The sequence below is a fragment of the Cucurbita pepo genome, chromosome 1, assembly GCF_057944985.1.
Source record: "Cucurbita pepo subsp. pepo isolate OVF chromosome 1, ASM5794498v1, whole genome shotgun sequence".
Taxonomy (NCBI): domain Eukaryota; kingdom Viridiplantae; phylum Streptophyta; class Magnoliopsida; order Cucurbitales; family Cucurbitaceae; genus Cucurbita; species Cucurbita pepo.
In genome coordinates, this window is record NC_141798.1 from 3,131,891 (window position 1) to 3,148,748 (window position 16,858).

General features: G+C 34.6%; 4 protein-coding genes and 1 long non-coding RNA gene across 6 annotated transcripts; 3 read left to right on the forward strand and 2 right to left on the reverse strand.

The window, feature by feature from the left end:
- The first annotated feature begins 463 nt into the window (after nt 1–463).
- On the forward strand, nt 464–4,355 carry LOC111809955 (uncharacterized). Of its 2 annotated transcripts, none has more exons than XM_023696451.2 (5): nt 464–602; nt 735–876; nt 959–1,421; nt 1,781–1,908; nt 3,534–4,355. In XM_023696451.2, exons 2-5 carry the CDS (start codon nt 799–801, stop codon nt 3,993–3,995), a joined length of 1,131 nt encoding a protein of 376 aa, XP_023552219.2. In that variant the 5' UTR covers nt 464–602; nt 735–798; the 3' UTR covers nt 3,996–4,355. The 2 variants fall into 2 exon arrangements, with proteins under 2 accessions (XP_023552219.2, XP_023552227.2); XM_023696459.2 differs by having other exon boundaries at nt 476–602; nt 805–876.
- Nucleotides 4,356–7,413: 3,058 nt separating this feature from the next.
- On the forward strand, nt 7,414–8,351 carry LOC111779355 (ethylene-responsive transcription factor ERF061-like). Its single transcript, XM_023659509.2, has one exon. The coding sequence runs from the start codon at nt 7,429–7,431 to the stop codon at nt 8,272–8,274; it is 846 nt and encodes a 281-aa protein (XP_023515277.2). The 5' UTR covers nt 7,414–7,428; the 3' UTR covers nt 8,275–8,351.
- Nucleotides 8,352–9,003: 652 nt separating this feature from the next.
- On the reverse strand, nt 9,004–10,036 carry LOC147793776 (uncharacterized). The gene has a single exon (XM_087118193.1). The coding sequence runs from the start codon at nt 9,890–9,892 to the stop codon at nt 9,200–9,202; it is 693 nt and encodes a 230-aa protein (XP_086974319.1). The 5' UTR covers nt 9,893–10,036; the 3' UTR covers nt 9,004–9,199.
- A 4,592-nt stretch (nt 10,037–14,628) lies between these two features.
- LOC111806005 (uncharacterized) lies at nt 14,629–15,135 on the reverse strand. The gene is made up of 3 exons (XR_002816728.2): nt 14,994–15,135; nt 14,878–14,909; nt 14,629–14,709 (listed from the first exon to the last, which is right to left on the reverse strand). It is a non-coding gene; the product is annotated as an uncharacterized LOC111806005 (long non-coding RNA).
- Nucleotides 14,704–16,659, forward strand: LOC111805988 (putative WRKY transcription factor 41). Its single transcript, XM_023691305.2, has 3 exons — nt 14,704–15,135; nt 15,246–15,374; nt 15,862–16,659. The coding sequence occupies exons 1-3, from the start codon at nt 14,810–14,812 to the stop codon at nt 16,475–16,477; spliced, it is 1,071 nt and encodes a 356-aa protein (XP_023547073.2). The 5' UTR covers nt 14,704–14,809; the 3' UTR covers nt 16,478–16,659.
- The last annotated feature ends 199 nt before the right edge of the window (nt 16,660–16,858 follow it).

Here is a 16,858-nt window from a genome sequence, read left to right on the forward strand (position 1 = left end):
ATATCGTGGACGACCTAAATTTTATTTCATCATAGATATTAATTAGGGTTTATTTTAGACTTCATTATTTTTAAAAATGATTATTAAGTACATTACAATTAATTTTTTTAATTAATATTTATCTCTCTGTTTCAATTTTGTCCTTATATTTTAAAAAATTATTATTATTATTTTGTTAAAAAACATTAAAAAGGTGTATTTTAAAATGAAGTGACCACTAATGTTTTTAACATCATTTACAACTTTGAAATGTGTAGAAAATTGGATGATTATTACAATTTATTTTAACTCAAAATTACCATTTACATAATTTATAACATCGTTCATAAAAATAATATTTATACACTAATTACCACGTTCATGTAGCCCACTTGTGATCTTCACCATTGGGCCGGCAGAAAATGGGCTTTCATTTAATTGCATTGACTATTCAGTCAACGACATTAGCCTTTGTCCTCCGGATACTTTTCAAAATTGCAGTTGAACTTGAGCCCTACAATCGTGCTCCTTGCAACTTTCTGCCTTGCTTTCTTTAGAAGCATATGGCGATTGCTTATGGATCATCGAACGAAGCCATGGAATCATTTGGTTTCTTCCATTAGGTGAGTTATGTCTTAGTATACTCCGCTGATCTGAACTTTTTGGTCTGCTTCTTCTTGTTATTTCTAGTGTTAAGTTACTAGTTACTCTAGCTGATCCATGGTGTTTGATTTTACTTTACCTTCTATTTCTAGGAACTAGTGTGTTTGATGCTAGTGCAAAGTGAGGAAATCATATTGTTATTTTTCCTTTGACGTTATGAAGATTATGTTTCGTCTTTCGCTTGGATTTTTGCTGGTGCTGTTGTTTTTTCACTGCACCTGTGTTGATTCGAAGGTACGACAGGTTCATTTCGCTTTGTTAGGATTGAATTTACCATTTCTGTTTAGCGTCTCGTTGGCGATGGACTTGAATGTAGGTGGAAGAAAATGCAAACACCGGTCTCGATTCGAAAACAGTAAATAAAGTAATTGATGCAAGCAAGGACACTGAATCTAATAAGGTTCTCAATTCTGGTTCTGCTGGTAAGGAGAAGAAAGATGAACATCAAGGAAGCGTTTCAAAGGAGGGTGTTAAGAGCAGTGGGGATAAGATTAAGAAGGATCAAGAAAGTGAAACAGTATCGGAAGGGGGTGCAAATGAAGTAAAGAAGGACGGTGATTTACGCAAGGATGTAAAGAATAAGGGAGAGAAAGAGAAGGGGAAGCCGGTGGATAATTCAGTTTCGAAGGAAAAGTTCAAGAGTAGTGGGAAGGACGGCAGTACAGAGTCTTCAGCATCGAAAGGAAAGGATATCTCTTCTGGTGAGGACTGTGATTCATCAAATAAGTGCACCGATGAGGGAAACAAATTGGTTGCTTGCTTACGAGTTCCAGGAAATGGTATGCATCTACAGTATTTGAGTAGGACTTCAATTTTCTTACTAATATGGTGCTCTCAGTTGTCACGAGTTTAATTTTCTTACTATTAGGGTGCCTTCAAGATCTATATATTGGAGAAATCTCATTATGTCTAACTTCACCATACAGGGACTTTATCTAAATCGTTACGAATTTTAAAATACAGGAACTAAATTGTTACATGTAAGTTAAGGACAGTATTGTGATAAACCATTGAGATTTATTCAGATTGAAATTTACGTAATACATGAACCTAAGATCTCAGATTATGAATCATTTCCATTTTTTGTTTAATATTGTTGTTTCAAATCTTACATTCTAGTATGTTTACAATTTTGCAGAATCGCCTGATCTTTCGCTGCTAATCCAAAACAAGGGAACAGGTCCTCTTACTGTGAAAATTACTGCGCCAGATTTTGTTCATCTGGAGAAGAGTGAAGTTAAACTTCAAGAGAAGGAAGATAAAAAGGTATTTAGAACACTACATTTGATGCATAATAAACCATAGCCTTATATGATGATGAAATGTCTAAAAGTTAAATGATTGTTGTTTTGATGAAAAGATTAATGACTAACCAATCCCCAATCATCTCTTCCTATATGCTTAGTGCTGGGCCTTTCGCTCCCTCTTATATTGGATGACAAGTTCTCATGCACCCAATTATTTTGTCTTTTGGGCTAGATAGACGGATGATAAGACATCCTCCCTAACCTCCCAATAACATTATCTGAAAGATCTCTAGCTATTGAATATGGAGGCAGGAGAGTAGTTAATACCACATGCCCTAGATTGGCGCCATAAAAGGCAATAAAGGACGTTCCATCAATTTGCTTCTCTCTCTACAGATAATTCCATTATCTAGAAATTTCTATAGTTGCTCTCTAACTATGGGCAAACGGCACGTCGTCCACCTTTCTGAACTGTATCCAATTGGTTGGGAAGTGTTTTTGTTATCTATCTAGTTATTGCAAATTCAATGAAAGTGCAGGCTTACTAGTTACTATGAGGGAGAGAGGTTTTTACTGAAGATAATTTTCTTTTCTTTTGGCAAGAATTGGAAGGTTCTCACCACCCTCCTCTGAGAATGTAACGGAAACATTTCATAGAGCTGGAAAAAAAAATTATTCTCCCTAGAGAGCCAAATGAGTAGCAGATAAACTTTCCAGTTGATTTCAATTAGAAAAAAAAAAAGGTTACAAACTAACTTTTGATATAGAATTCCATTGGGAGGTCAAAAGTTCCTTTAGTTCAGTATAGTGAAACTCGTTCTTGTAACTGAACTTCCGAAATGCCATGCTTCCCCTTCAATCAACCAATTGAAATCGTGGGTGTTGGATGATGGAAGTCCCACATCGGCTAATTTAGGGAATGATCATGGGTTTATAAGTGAGGAATACTAACTCCATTGGTATGAGGCCTTTTGGGCAAAGCTATGAGAGCTTATGCTCAAAGTGGACAATATGATACCATTGTGGAGAGCCGTGTTCGTCTAACTAGAACATGGCTGAACTTAGAGACACCTAAGAGTGGATTATGACGCATGAAATATTGTAATTTGAGGGGAAGAAGACGTCACCTGAAGATGAAAATTCTTTTGTACTGCACTGAACAAGCTCTTCTATTTACTCCGAACACATTAAAGAAGATAAGTGATAACTTAGTTTACCTCTAGCATCAGCCTCTCAAAAAGTTTACCTCCAGAATCAGTTACCCAGTCGGTCAGAACAAACGGAACTACATGGTCACATAAACATTTTTGAGTTCAGATTGGTCTTATGCTTCTCTGACAATCCAGCTAACAGATTTTCATTGAAGAAACAGTCAACAAATTACCCCCATTTTAGAATCCTACAAAGGATTTACATCTCTTTCTTTGAGACAAGGTCACATAAACATTCTTGAGGACAGACTGGTCTCGCGCTTTTCTGACAATCCAGCCGACAGATTCTCATTCAAGAATTCGGATTACTATGCTTTGGAGTACCCAAATTAGATTGTAGTAAAATATGCCTTGTAATAATATAGAATAGCTGCTAATTGTAAGAAGATGCATGTGCTAAAGTTTCATCGTAATAAATAATCAAATTATGCAGGTAAAAGTTTCCATTGGTGATGGAGGAGATGGCCACACAATCGTTCTTACCACAGGTAGCGGCCGTTGTAATCTTGATTTTAGGGATCTGATTTCGCACAATAATGCCAAAGTTTCTGATAATCTCCCGAAGTCCTCACGGTTCAGCTACCTCACAAAACCACCTGTCATTGCAATCTTAGCTTTTGCCGTAATTCTAACATTTGCAGCTACTGTAGTTTTCATTAGCATTCGTTCTAAGAGTTTCACAAGTGGCAATTCTAAATATCAAAGGCTGGATATGGAGCTCCCTGTTTCCATCACAGGCCAATCCGTTGCTGACAATAATGACGGATGGGAAAACAGTTGGGATGACAATTGGGATGATGAGACACCACACACACCTACCTTGCCTGTTACTCCAAATCTTTCGTCGAAGGGCCTTGCCTCACGACGGTTGAATAAGGAGGGCTGGAAAGATTAGTCACTATTAGCTTCACACATACATACGTGTAATGGAAACCGCCCCGACAGCGAATCCGATAATCTGGGAATTTTGATCAGGATTTCATCATACAAGGTACACCCGCTCTGCCCCTTTTAGACCAACAAGCATATGTTATTGTATTTGCATTCAACTTACTGTAATTATTATCTCCTCTCTATTGTTCTCTTACCTTTCTCTATTGGATTGGGAGGAATGTGGAGTATCAGAACCTCGAATATATTTACTTCTTTTTGTTACTTACAGAAAATTCGAATGTCTGACTCCTAATATTTATTGTTAGTATAGTTATGCTCAAGTTGACTATATATATTTATATCTATTTGAATATTTTTTACAGTTTTTATCTAGGACATATAAGAAAGGTCGATTTTAAGAGTAGCTACCACGCACAACACATTATATGCTTTTATTATTATTATTATTATTATTTTCTTCCACTTTTGTAATAACATAAATGTAGTAGAAGCCTTATATAAGGTAAAAATTACAATGTTTATTTAAATATAAAGTTTAATATGAGAAAATCAAAGTTTGGAATAAAAATTGATAGATAATGGAGAGATTAGAAGGAAAGGACGGCTTAATAAGAAAACTCCACGTATAAATTACAGGCGGCGTCGGTGATGACACGTCGGTTAAATGACTGCCCAAGTCAAACATACCCAAAAATGAGGGCATGATGAGAGAGGAATCAAATATCCAAGTGCTATATAAAATTAATTAATTAATTAACGATTAAGTATTTTTTTTCGTGGCTAATAAATAAATTTAGTATTTTTAGTGTTTACAATATAGAAATGAAATCTAAAATTTAATATATATTTTAATTAGCGATGATATTGAAGTGAAAAAGATGAGGTGGCAATGCGGTCGCTCTCAAACCCATATTTTTGTCAATTAAATAAATGAAATTATCCTTTATTTTATTTTTCTCAATTATTTCTCTCGTTGCTCCCATTTTGATTTATATTTTACTTTTAAAATTTAATCAAATTATTTCTTTTATCATTTAAAAAGGACAACATTATCAATTTCAAGCACGAACCAACCAATTAAAATACGCATTATACCATTATACTTAAAATTATAATCTCAACTATTAAAACTATATTCTATACTAAAAATTATAATCTCCACTATTAAAATTATATTATATTTTTATTTGCCGTACACGTAATCTAAATCACTTTGTTTGAATTTGATGATAACAAAGTTAATATGGTTCAAGATTATCGACCACATCAAAAAAATTTCTTTAATTAATTGCTCCGGTTTCAACTATTTCACTCATTATTTTATATATCTAGAGTGTATGAGTGTTTGCATTTATTCTTCTGCTATCGTTTTTTATTATAACTTTGACTTTCAATTCCTTTACCATAAGGGCATGCTAAAGAATATACTTTAATCAATTCCCAATTTTCATACAATATTTTATAGAATTACACTCTTCGAATCCTTAATCTCATAAATTAAATCTGTTTTTTCAAAATATGTTCGTAAATATTGTATATTTAAAACTTGTGTTCGCTTATTGTATAGTATAAATTACCCATATTGAAAAGTTAATATGAGCATAATTTAGTGATAATTGATATGGGAAGACGGTACATGAGCAAAATATAAATTATTTTTTAAAATATGGAGGAAAAATAATTTGTAAATTTATAAAATTTTTGTACCAACCGATCTTACCGTGTATGGCAAACAATTGGAAAAAGTCAAAAAGTCAAAGTAGTTTAAAAACGACATAAACACAGACAGACTCGGTCACCTAATTTTGACTTTAAACCCTATATATATATATATATATATTAATTTTTTTATTATCGATTTTAGAGAATGATGGGCTGTTAAGCCATTGCCAACCATACACGTGTCCGGATTAAAGCCTTTCGTTAAAAACTATTAAAAAAGATGGTTTTTTTTTTTTTAAATATAAAATAAAGATTTGATTTTTCCCCGTCAAAATAACATAACATTTGTTTCATGGATTGTGTGTATATATATTTTATAGGAACTCGTAATTAATTATTTTATAAATTTTCTCGTTATTGTTACTTAGTTATAATTAAAATATAAATAATTATTAGGAGAATATGAATCTTTTTATCCTATAATTTTAATGTTTATTTTATTTTCTCTTTTATTTTAAAAAAATTCCTCTATCTCATTTTGTCCGCATGTATATATATTATTTTAGAAGTTTACATTAACGTTACTTATAACAAATAATAATATTATATTATCTTCAACTTATAAGTTATCAGTCCATATATTTCCATTTAAAGTAATAAGTTAGAAAATAAATTTAATATCTATATTTCTTTAAGAATGAATAAATATCTTTTTTTTAAAAAAAGTTTAATTAATTAATTATTATTAATTATTTTGGAGGTACGTAAGCCCAAATCTCCTGCCTTGGGAAGGGACGTGTCAATGTAAGGGTGGGCCCAGGTGCCATGTGAGCTGTTGGACTTTAAATCATTATTGTCATCATTGACGTCATAGTGATGCTAAAATAAAAAACATATAGCAAAAAAGAAAAAAGAACAAAATAAAACGACGTCGTGTATGTGGTTTCACGGAGCCAGGTCCCCGAAAGGGGCAATCACGAGATTTAGAAAAATTATCCGTTCATGGATAATGATAAGGTGACACGTGGGGGCACTAAAAATATCGAATTTTACAAGTGTGGTGATGACGTGTCAGTCTGAGAAGGCAGGGACCACAGGCATAGTCGGTTCCGGCGCTTAGCTCCAAAATACAACTTTTTTGAAAGTCAACAAAAAATCGGTGGTCTCTTGACAGCTTTTATTGAGATGTTAACAAAAAAAAATGGGCCGTCTTTCTTTCTATGCTTTTCAATGGGGACCGATTAATCATCTTTAAATTTTTAAAATTATTTAAATTTTTGAATTATTTTAAAAAAATAAATAGATGTAAGTTCGAATAAAATTTTTAATTACTATATAATTTAGTTCATTTTAATGTTCACGCACACGCACCCGCGCACGCACATTAATCCAAATCCTAAAGATTGAGTTTAGTTGAACGTATTTTTTTTAAGGTTACAATTTACTCGTGGTAAATCTAAAATATATTAGAAAGTACATTCTCTTGAAGGGTTTTAATTTTTTTATTATTATTTAAGATTTTGTTTTTATATGAATTTTAAAATTAACTTTGTAATTTTTTAGTTATAAAATTTTAAATATTCTATTTTAATTTCTCCACTATTGGTAAAAATTACAATGAATTTAATTTGATCACATTAAAGTGAGAATCCAATAAGGAGACGACACGTGTAAAAGAAGATTTTGCCACCTATAAATACACCAATTTTCACTGAAAAATCCAATCTTGCTATTCCAATTTTCAGGGAAATCAAAAGGCGTGCAAAATCTGTATGGTTAACAAAATGCAACAACAATTAAACAATTCCCAATTCTTTACCACTCTGGATTCCATTTTTTCTCACTCTCTGCCCTCCACCGCCGTCGCCCTCAGCACTATGCCGGAGACGGCGATGGGCTCGTCGGTGTACCTCCGACAGAGAGATCTGGTCCATAAATTTTGCGTTGAGAATCACCACCTGCAATTCCAACAGCAGCACCGCTACCAGCCAGTTGAAATTTCCGTTGGTTATGGGGGTTTTCCGGCGTCGGTGAAGAAGAAGCTGTACAGGGGTGTGAGGCAGAGGCATTGGGGGAAATGGGTGGCGGAGATTAGGCTGCCGCAGAACAGAATGAGGGTTTGGTTGGGAACCTATGACACGGCGGAGGCTGCCGCCTATGCGTATGACAGGGCGGCGTATAAGCTCAGAGGAGAATACGCGAGGCTGAATTTTCCCAATTTGAAGGAGTTTAGGAATTTGGGGTTCGCCGATTGCGGCCGTTTGAATGCTTTAAAGAACTCTGTTGATGCTAAAATTCAAGCAATTTGTTCGAAGATGAAGAGGGAAAGGGCTAAAAAGAGAAGCAAGAAATTGGATCCCCAAAACATCCCCGTTTCTGAGTCGTCTTCGCCGTCGCCGATGGCAGCGACGTGGTGTTCGAGCGGTGAAACAGGGTGTTCGTCGGCGGTTTCTGAAGATGGGTTTTGGAGAACGGACAATTCGCTGCCATTGTCGTCGTCTTCCGGCTCGGCGGCGGCGGTGGCGATGGTGGGGGAAGGGGACTGTGAAGGGTACTCTTCTCTGGCGAAGATGCCGTCTTTTGATCCAGATTTAATTTGGGAAGTTCTTGCAAATTAAATTGAATGAACTTTCTCTCTTTGTTGTAATTTTATTTTTTACTCCGTATAGGTAATAAAAAATATATTTTTTAGGAAGAGATAAAATATATTTTTTAGGAAGAGATTTACACATGGTTAGAGAGATTGTTTGGTTTGTCTTTTGAGTTTGGTTTGTCTTTTGCATCGATATGAGACACAATTTATTTCCCTCAGTCCATCGTCTTTGTTGACACTCGTTTCTCTCATGAATCGACGTGGAATCTTCCCCCTTCGAAGTCCAACGTTCTTGCTAACACACCGCCCAATATCTACCTCATTTAAGAGTTCAGTGTATTCGCTGATTGGATTCATATTGTTGAAGGGAGAGGAAAAGAAAGAGAAGAAAGGAAGGCCATACCGAAACCCATATCGGAAACGTGAATGAAAGAAACAAGGCATCATGTTCTAACGTTTTGGGATTTAGAGTTCACACATGAAGCTTATCCATTGATGATAGGGGTAACAATGGTGGCCCTCTTCATAGTAAGCCACATGTCCACAGTGTCCTATGCCACGACTTGTGTAAGAGCCCCCATACCCTTCTAATCTTTATTATGCATTTACTATCCATAATTACTCCACATCCCTAATTTCTCTGTTCTTTTAACTACATCTTCCTGCTTGCTTACTTCCTTCACATAATATCATTCTCTTCTCGAATGTTCCATTGTTACGGCGATAGAGATCTAATCCAGGAACACCCAATGAGTGAGACACACAGATTGATATCTTATATAAGACAACATAAGCAATTACAAAAACAATCCATAAGGTAGGTATGGAAGTGCTATCAACGGGATACCACAAATCAATACATTAGAAGGATTCAAAAGATCCTGATTAGAGCTAGCTAAGGCTAACCTTATTGTAATAGAGCGAACTGTGTTCGTATATTATTCATATCTTCAGAACTCGAACTGGTTCAGAAACTTACGGAAATTCCTCAGGAAACCGTTCTTCTCTCTGTGTTCCTGCTCTTTTTCCTCTGCGCGTTGGTGAAGGAAGTGGAGATGCTTGCGATCGTCCTTCGAATCGCTTCTGAACGATTCCCGCGGTTCGTCATGTCGGATTTCCCTCCATCTGGATGGAATCGCTATTTCGCGATCCGATCCCCAATTCGCAACAGAATTAGGGCTCTGTCGCTCATCGGCTACGATCATGTCGTTTCCGTATGAGATCCTCCCCACGCTATAAGGCTTGAAGTTGTGGCGGCGGTGACATCCGCGGCGACTTCGCCGGAATATCAACGGCACCGTTCGCCGGTCGAATTGGCGGTTGATTGGACGGAAGGTGAGCACGACTACCGGATCTGAAACGCTCTCCGTCGCATCGACCGCGTTAATTTCAGAAGGATTGTCTTCGGTGCGTACCTGATTGAGAACTGACATGGATTTTGGAGCTTCGTATTCGGATAATTTCTCGGACGGGAGGAAGATCGAGGCCTTCAAATCGGAGTCGTCGATGGATCCGGAGGCGGAATCGGAGGCGGAATCGGAGACGGAAACTTCATGTTCCGATCGCTCTGTGAGTTGGCGAGCGTGTGAGAAGGAGACGACGAAGACGACGAAGAGAAGAAAGGTTAGGGTGCGTTTCGCCATTGTTGGGATTGCAATGTCAAGGAACAGAGGAGAAATGGAATTTATAGGGTTTGACGGAGAGGAAATTTAGGGCAGGTGGGGTAGGATTTCACCGTTTACTTTGTGTTTAACTTGAAACACGGGCAACGGGCAACATTGATTTTGTAAACACCGTCTTTATTATTTTATGAAAAAAAAAAAAAAATTATTTAATAGCGCTAAATTTAGCTTTCTTTCTCCAATTTACGAATAATTATAAAATCAATTGTTTTTTTTTTCTTTCAATTTTTAATGTTCTTGTGGTCGAAAAGAATTATTTGATTTTTGGAAAAATATTATTGTCAAAATAAAATAAAATTCTTGGAAGACAGCTGGCATTTCAGATTTTTTTTTTATTTAAAAAAAAAAAAACAAATCTATAAGCTTAGTAAACACTTTCTTGCTGCTTACAAGGCAATGAAAATGGTTGTTTAATTTTAAGTTTAATTTTTAAGAAGGTAGAAAGGTGCGTATATATGTTAGCAATATTAAGTTGTTAAATACAGCGGAAGGAGAAGAAGACACAACTAGTATTGAGAAGACGTACCATTGGCGTCCCCTCCCCTAGGGCTTCAAGCAAGGCGTCGGGGTGATGTCGGGCACCATCGCCGAAGCCCTTGAGGGAGAGAAAGCAAAGAGCATGTCTTATGGAGTCACTTATGTTCTCTTCTCCATGAGATTATGGGTTTAGAGGAGAGGAGAGCAGGTGTTGTTTTATAGTGCTCAAAAGGAGTTTTATGGTATCAAAACTAAAGCTTGGATTCTTTTGTTTTTGTTATTGTAAAAAACATGGGTATAACTCAAATGCCTTTTATTCCCATTCTTCTCTAACATTTGTTTCAACAACTATACTTTGTGCTTCTCCATGTCAACTCATTGTCACTGCCCAAACATTAGCCTCAAACTAAATAAATAAATGTTTTTTTTTAGATATCAACGTCTTTACTTGTGATTCTGCTTCACACCCTTATAAATAATGTTTGGATCTCACAATTCACTTCCTTTGGAGACTTAGCGTCATCACTAGCACAACACTCAGTGCCTGACTCTGATATCATTTATAACCGCTCGATATTATCCACTTCATGTTTTCTCTTTTGGGCTTCCCCTCAGGGTTTTTAAAACGCACTTGTTAGAGAGAAACTTTCACACCCTTATAAATTATAAAAAAAATGATTCGTTTCTCTCTCCAACTAACGTGAGATCTTACATTTTTGTAATTCCATTTTACCATCTTTAAAAAAGAATATTAATACCACGACTTTCGACCATTTTTAAAGAATACATTAATCTTTGGTGTGTGTATATTTTTATAAACTAATAATAATAATTAAAAAAAATATTAAATGGATAAAAGGTGAATATAATCTAAATCGAACCACTTACATGATATAATCTTTTGTGGATTAAATTGATAGAGAGAGGCGGCGAAAGAGAGCGATATAAAAAAAAAGTGAATATAATCTAAATAGAACCACTTTTAAATATAGATATTCTTTTAAGAGATACGAAGAAATTAGTATAAGTGAAAGCATTTGGCTCTTAGGAACCTCGATGAGGCAATTAAATAATATTAAGAGGGCAGCCAATGAAGCATAAATTCTTATTCTTCGTAACAATCTAACAAAATAAAGTCAAATAGAAAACGATATTTTCCCTATTTGACATTCCGTAATTTAAGATATACCTTATCTCTTCCCTTTAATCTAACCTTCCTACTTGCTTCGTATATATCTTTACAAACTTTCCAATAATTTAAGATTTGATTCAATATGGCTCAAATTATGTTCATCATTTAAACTCGTGTCACGGGCGTATTTTTTCAACTGGACAGCATCGTTATCTTGACATGCCCGCGATAAATCTAAAAGGAAACTCAAACCCCATATTCATTTTTCGTCCAGTTTTGTGGCATGTGTATGTCCAATCGTCTAGGCCCTCTCGTGGCCGAATGTGCACCACTTGAGAGTCGCCACTTCTCTTGTTGCAACGTGAAAGTCACAACCTACTCTATTCATAGCAAAGTTGTGATGTCAAGTATCCATTTCAAATCTTGCTTCCTTCCAAATTAAAGGGCAAAGAAGGAACTAAAATTATACTTTAAAAAAAAAAAATTATTTTTTATTTGATTATCTATCTCAATATTTTAATAATGTAAATTTTCAATATTTATTTTATATTAATCATAATAAAAACAAAAATAAAATCTACATACCCAAAATAAATTACCAAAAGACCAAAAGGGTATAATTAAAGAGAGTTCATCAACACAAGCTATTGTCTTTACCCCACCAAATATTCGTCGGGGGTAATTTCGTCATTTCTTCACTTCTCTCTCATCGCTGATGGGCTAAAAGAAAAGAAAATATAGTGGGCTAATTTGTTTGAAAGCCCATTTATTTATGGGCTTGTTTTATGGGTCATAGGCTTTGAACTCTTAATGGGCCGTTCACGTTTCCCGGCCTTTTAGAAGTTGGCCCAAGAAGGAAATAAATATTTAAAAAAATGAAAAATAAATAAAATTGATAATGGACAAAAATGCCACTAAAAGAATACCTAGATGGAATTATATTATTGATATACTTCGTATTAAATGTATGTATTATATAACTAATATAAAAAATATGAGTTATATTATTGATATAGCTCGTATACCTAATGTTAGGTATATTAATCACAATAAATAAACTAATCCTAATCCAAATTAAGTCAAAATATCTAATTAATAAATTACAAGATAGTATTAAATCTTCCATTTAAACAATTACTTTCTCTTAACCTCACGAAATGATTGCAATTAAATTTAATCACTATATTGAGTGTATTTGATATTTTAAAATTTACAAATTTATTATATAAAAAATTGAAAGTTTAGGATTCTATTAGACCTCCATTTATAGAATTCATACTTGTATACCTGTAAAGTACAGTTCAAATTGTATTTGAAACTAAATACTAAATAAGAAGATGAAGCTCAAGGAAAAACGGGAAACCAAAAACCACCTAAAGTTTGAAAGTATGCTTACACGCCAAAAGCATTTCCAACTTAAATTGAGATAAGATAATAAAAGAATTCATTGAATCAAGATTCAACAAACCCATTATGAGTTTGCTAATTTTCTTCATTGCTATCCCAAAAATAAAGTTCTTCAATTTTATATCTACGAGTTCATTTTAAAAAAGCCTAGATACATTCGAGATTTAGTAGACACTTTTTTAAAATTTAAGAATCAAATAAATACAAAAGAATGAGCTATACGTATACATAAATTATGATTTATAGTCAGGGTTAAATTTTAAGGTTTGTGTCTCCACTTTTAAATTTGTGTCAAATATTTTTAATTTGTAGATATGTTTATGAAATTTAAAATGTGTCGGATAAATAATTTTTTTTTTCATCTAAAAGTTTTGAGATTTAATTTTGTCCAATGAAATTTTAATAAATTTGATAAAAATAAATTTTTAAATTTTTAATTATGATAAATTTTGATCCTATAGATTATGGTTCTAACTTTTAGTTCTATATAATTATAGAAGCGACAAATCAAACTACCGTTTTATCATCTAGATGATAAATGATACTCTTCTACTAAAATTCAATTGGCTACCAACTACATTATTTATTTATTAAATTTAAATAAAATGATATGATTTGGTAATTAATTTATTGAACTATGGAAAATGATTGATTAGATAAAAATTCAAAAGAAAAAACAATAATATAATGGTTTCAAAAAGACTCAATATTAAAAAAGAATTAAAGGTGGACATTGTATATATGTTAAGAATGAGAAATAGAATTGGGATCGAGAGTGTGTATTCTCATTGGTATTCATAATAGATACAAGTTTTAATCAAACTTTAAGATATATTCCATAACTAATATATTCTCCAAATATTATATCTCAATTAAAGAAGCTGAAAGAGTGGCCAAATTTCAAACTTTAATCAAATAAACATACACAGAAAACACTAATTTGACTACAAAATTTTCTAAGCTAAGGACTAAGATCTAATTTACGTAGAATCAAAGAAAAAGAAGTAAAATAAAATATTGTGAGAGAAGAAATGGTCTCAAGAGTTGGAATTTGATGATGCAAGAAATCCAAGTCAGCAGTCTTACGTGGAAGAGCTGTCCACTCACAATCATAAGCATTAGATTTAAAAAGAGAGAGAGAGAGCACATGTTTACTATACTACAACGCGGATTTCAGCTTTGAAAATTCTTGGTCTACTCTCCAAGCATGGACTTTGACTTTCCACTTCTCTCTCTATCTCAATCATGGAATTTCATTCAACACAAACCACAGCCGTAGGATCTAGAGGGAGAAAGAGAAACCCTTTTGGAAGTTAGATCCAAGTGGAAGTGGACTTGGTCAGATTTTGAACTTGGACTTCCACAAAAAAGACCAGCCTATCAAAACAAAGAGCCAAGGGAAGAAAGCAACTCGGGTTTGTCTCAGTCAAAAGTTTCCCAATTCTAAATCTTCAAGAAAATTTTAAAAAAGAATGAAACGAAGTTGTTTTCCCTTTTCAATTCCTTATAAGAACCCCATGACCGGTTCTTCTTCAATCCAAAGCTTCTCCTCATCTCTCTCTCTCTCACTCTCTCTCTTTGTTCTTCTTCTTCTCTCTATTCTACTTCGGTTTTGATTAAACACAAACATACCCAGTTAACCAAATTACCTACCTGGCTACTTCCATGTTTGTTGTCTTTGTTTCTTTACCATTTGGGTCTTCCATTTGCTCTACCTTCTGCTTCTTCTCCTTAGATAGAAAGCTTCTGCTTCTTGACAGACCTATAAATCCAAACAGAAATGTGCTGAGTTCTTGTTCTTCCTACAATGAACTAGCATAGTAGAGCATCAGTTCATTTTAAGAAATAAAGAGGTATTGTAAATGGAAGGTGGGTGGAGTTGGGATCAAACGTCACTCGTTGGTGAGATAATTCAGGGGATGGAGCTTACCAAGCGATTGAGAACAGAGTTGAGTTCAGCATCTACAGAAGAAAGCAGAGGATCATTAATACAAGGGATTTTATCTTCATATGAAAGAGCTCTTTTGATACTGAAACGGAACGCACCAATGAATCAGCCTCCGATGCCGGAAGTAGCCCCCGGATTGCCAGGGTCACCAATTTCTGTCAATGGAAGTGCTTCTAGTGATGATTCTGGCAGAGGCCTCAAGGACCCTCAGCAGGACCCCAGAAAGGAATCAAAGAAGAGGTGAGTTTAGAATCTTCTTTCCAACTTTTTTCGCCAAGTTTTAAGAACTGAAATCAAATAAGAGGTTAATAGACAAGTTATATAACATGGTTCTAATTCTGTGATTACAGAAAGACACAGCCCAGATGGAAAGTACAAGTGAAAGTGAACTCTGAGACAGGATTTGAAGGACCCCACGAGGATGGTTATAGCTGGAGAAAATATGGCCAAAAGGACATACTTGGTGCAACATATCCCAGGTGAGATGATTTCTTCCTCTTCCTGCTCTGGAAACATACAAACCATGCACTGAACATATATTCAAATGCCCATGCATTCATATTTCAAATCATCTTTTTTACTTCAGTATAAAACAAAAACATGCTAAAAAATTCAATGGGGAGAAGGGAGATCTCATACTATGTGTTTTTTTCTTTTTTCTTTCTAATGGATGAATGCAATAGGCAACATGAAGGAAAACCAGAAGAGAAATAGAAAGAGAATTTGAATATAAGGAATTTGATAGGAAAATACAAGAGAAAGAAATGTCAGCAGCTCAAAATTCAAAGTCAAAACTCTACTTTATTAAAAAGTAAATAAACTAACTAACAGGAAGGAAACCAAAAAATACAAGAATCACTTAGAAATAAGGAAAAATATTGTAGAGCTATAGTTATAACCTTAATGAAGATGAGATTTCTTCTCTGTTCCCCATCAATTAATCTAATACCTGGTGTATACTTGCAGAAGCTACTATAGATGCACTTTCCGTAATACTCAGAATTGTTGGGCAGTAAAGCAAGTGCAGAGATCAGATGAAGACCCTTCTGTGTTTGAAATTACATATAGAGGAAAACACACTTGTTCCCAAGGGAACTATTTAGCCCAATCATGTCATTCACCAGAAAAGCAAGAAAATAAGGAAAACGACCACGGCCATGATCATCATCAGAAGCAGCCTGCACAAGAGAGCTTATTTGGTAATCAAACTATTGAGAACATCGAAAAGCTCGAAAACAAGGCATTGACATTCTGCTTCGGCTCAACTTCTGGTGGATGTAAGGACATTGTAAATGGTGGCTTTTCCCATTTAGCCATTGACACTCACACCGCCTTGGGAAGCTTTTCTCAGTCATTTATCTCCCCAACCACACCTGACTCAAACTACTTCACTCCATCCCCATGCCAAAGGAGCAACATAGGAGGGACTCATAATATGCAACCTCTAGAATCTGATGTCCATGAGATTTTCTCGGCCAACACTTCAGCTACCAACTCCCCTATCCTGGATTGGGATTTTCCTTTCGATTCGGAGCAGATCAACTCAAATTTCCCATTTAACTCCCCAGGATTTTTCTACTAAATCACTTGGGGATAAAAATAAAATTGCAAACTGGTTAATTACAAATCCTTTAGAATTTAGCCTCAATCATGAACCAAGACAGAAGAAGGAAAGGCCGCCCCTACCCAGGTTTCATTTTCTAAATTCTTTGCAAAGCATGGTGATTAGTAATATAACTAGCAGCTTCATTTTTGGTTCTTTTATTAATTTTCTTCCCAATTGATTTCCTACAACATTAGACTAAGCAATAGCACGTCTTGTTTGAAATTAGGAAGCTCCCTTACAATAGTAGTAATTGAAAAATATATACTAGTAGTTTATCATGCATCTTCTATAATATGAGTGAATTTACATACTATATCAAATATCACCATGTCATCAAGGAGATGGGAAAAAAGGACA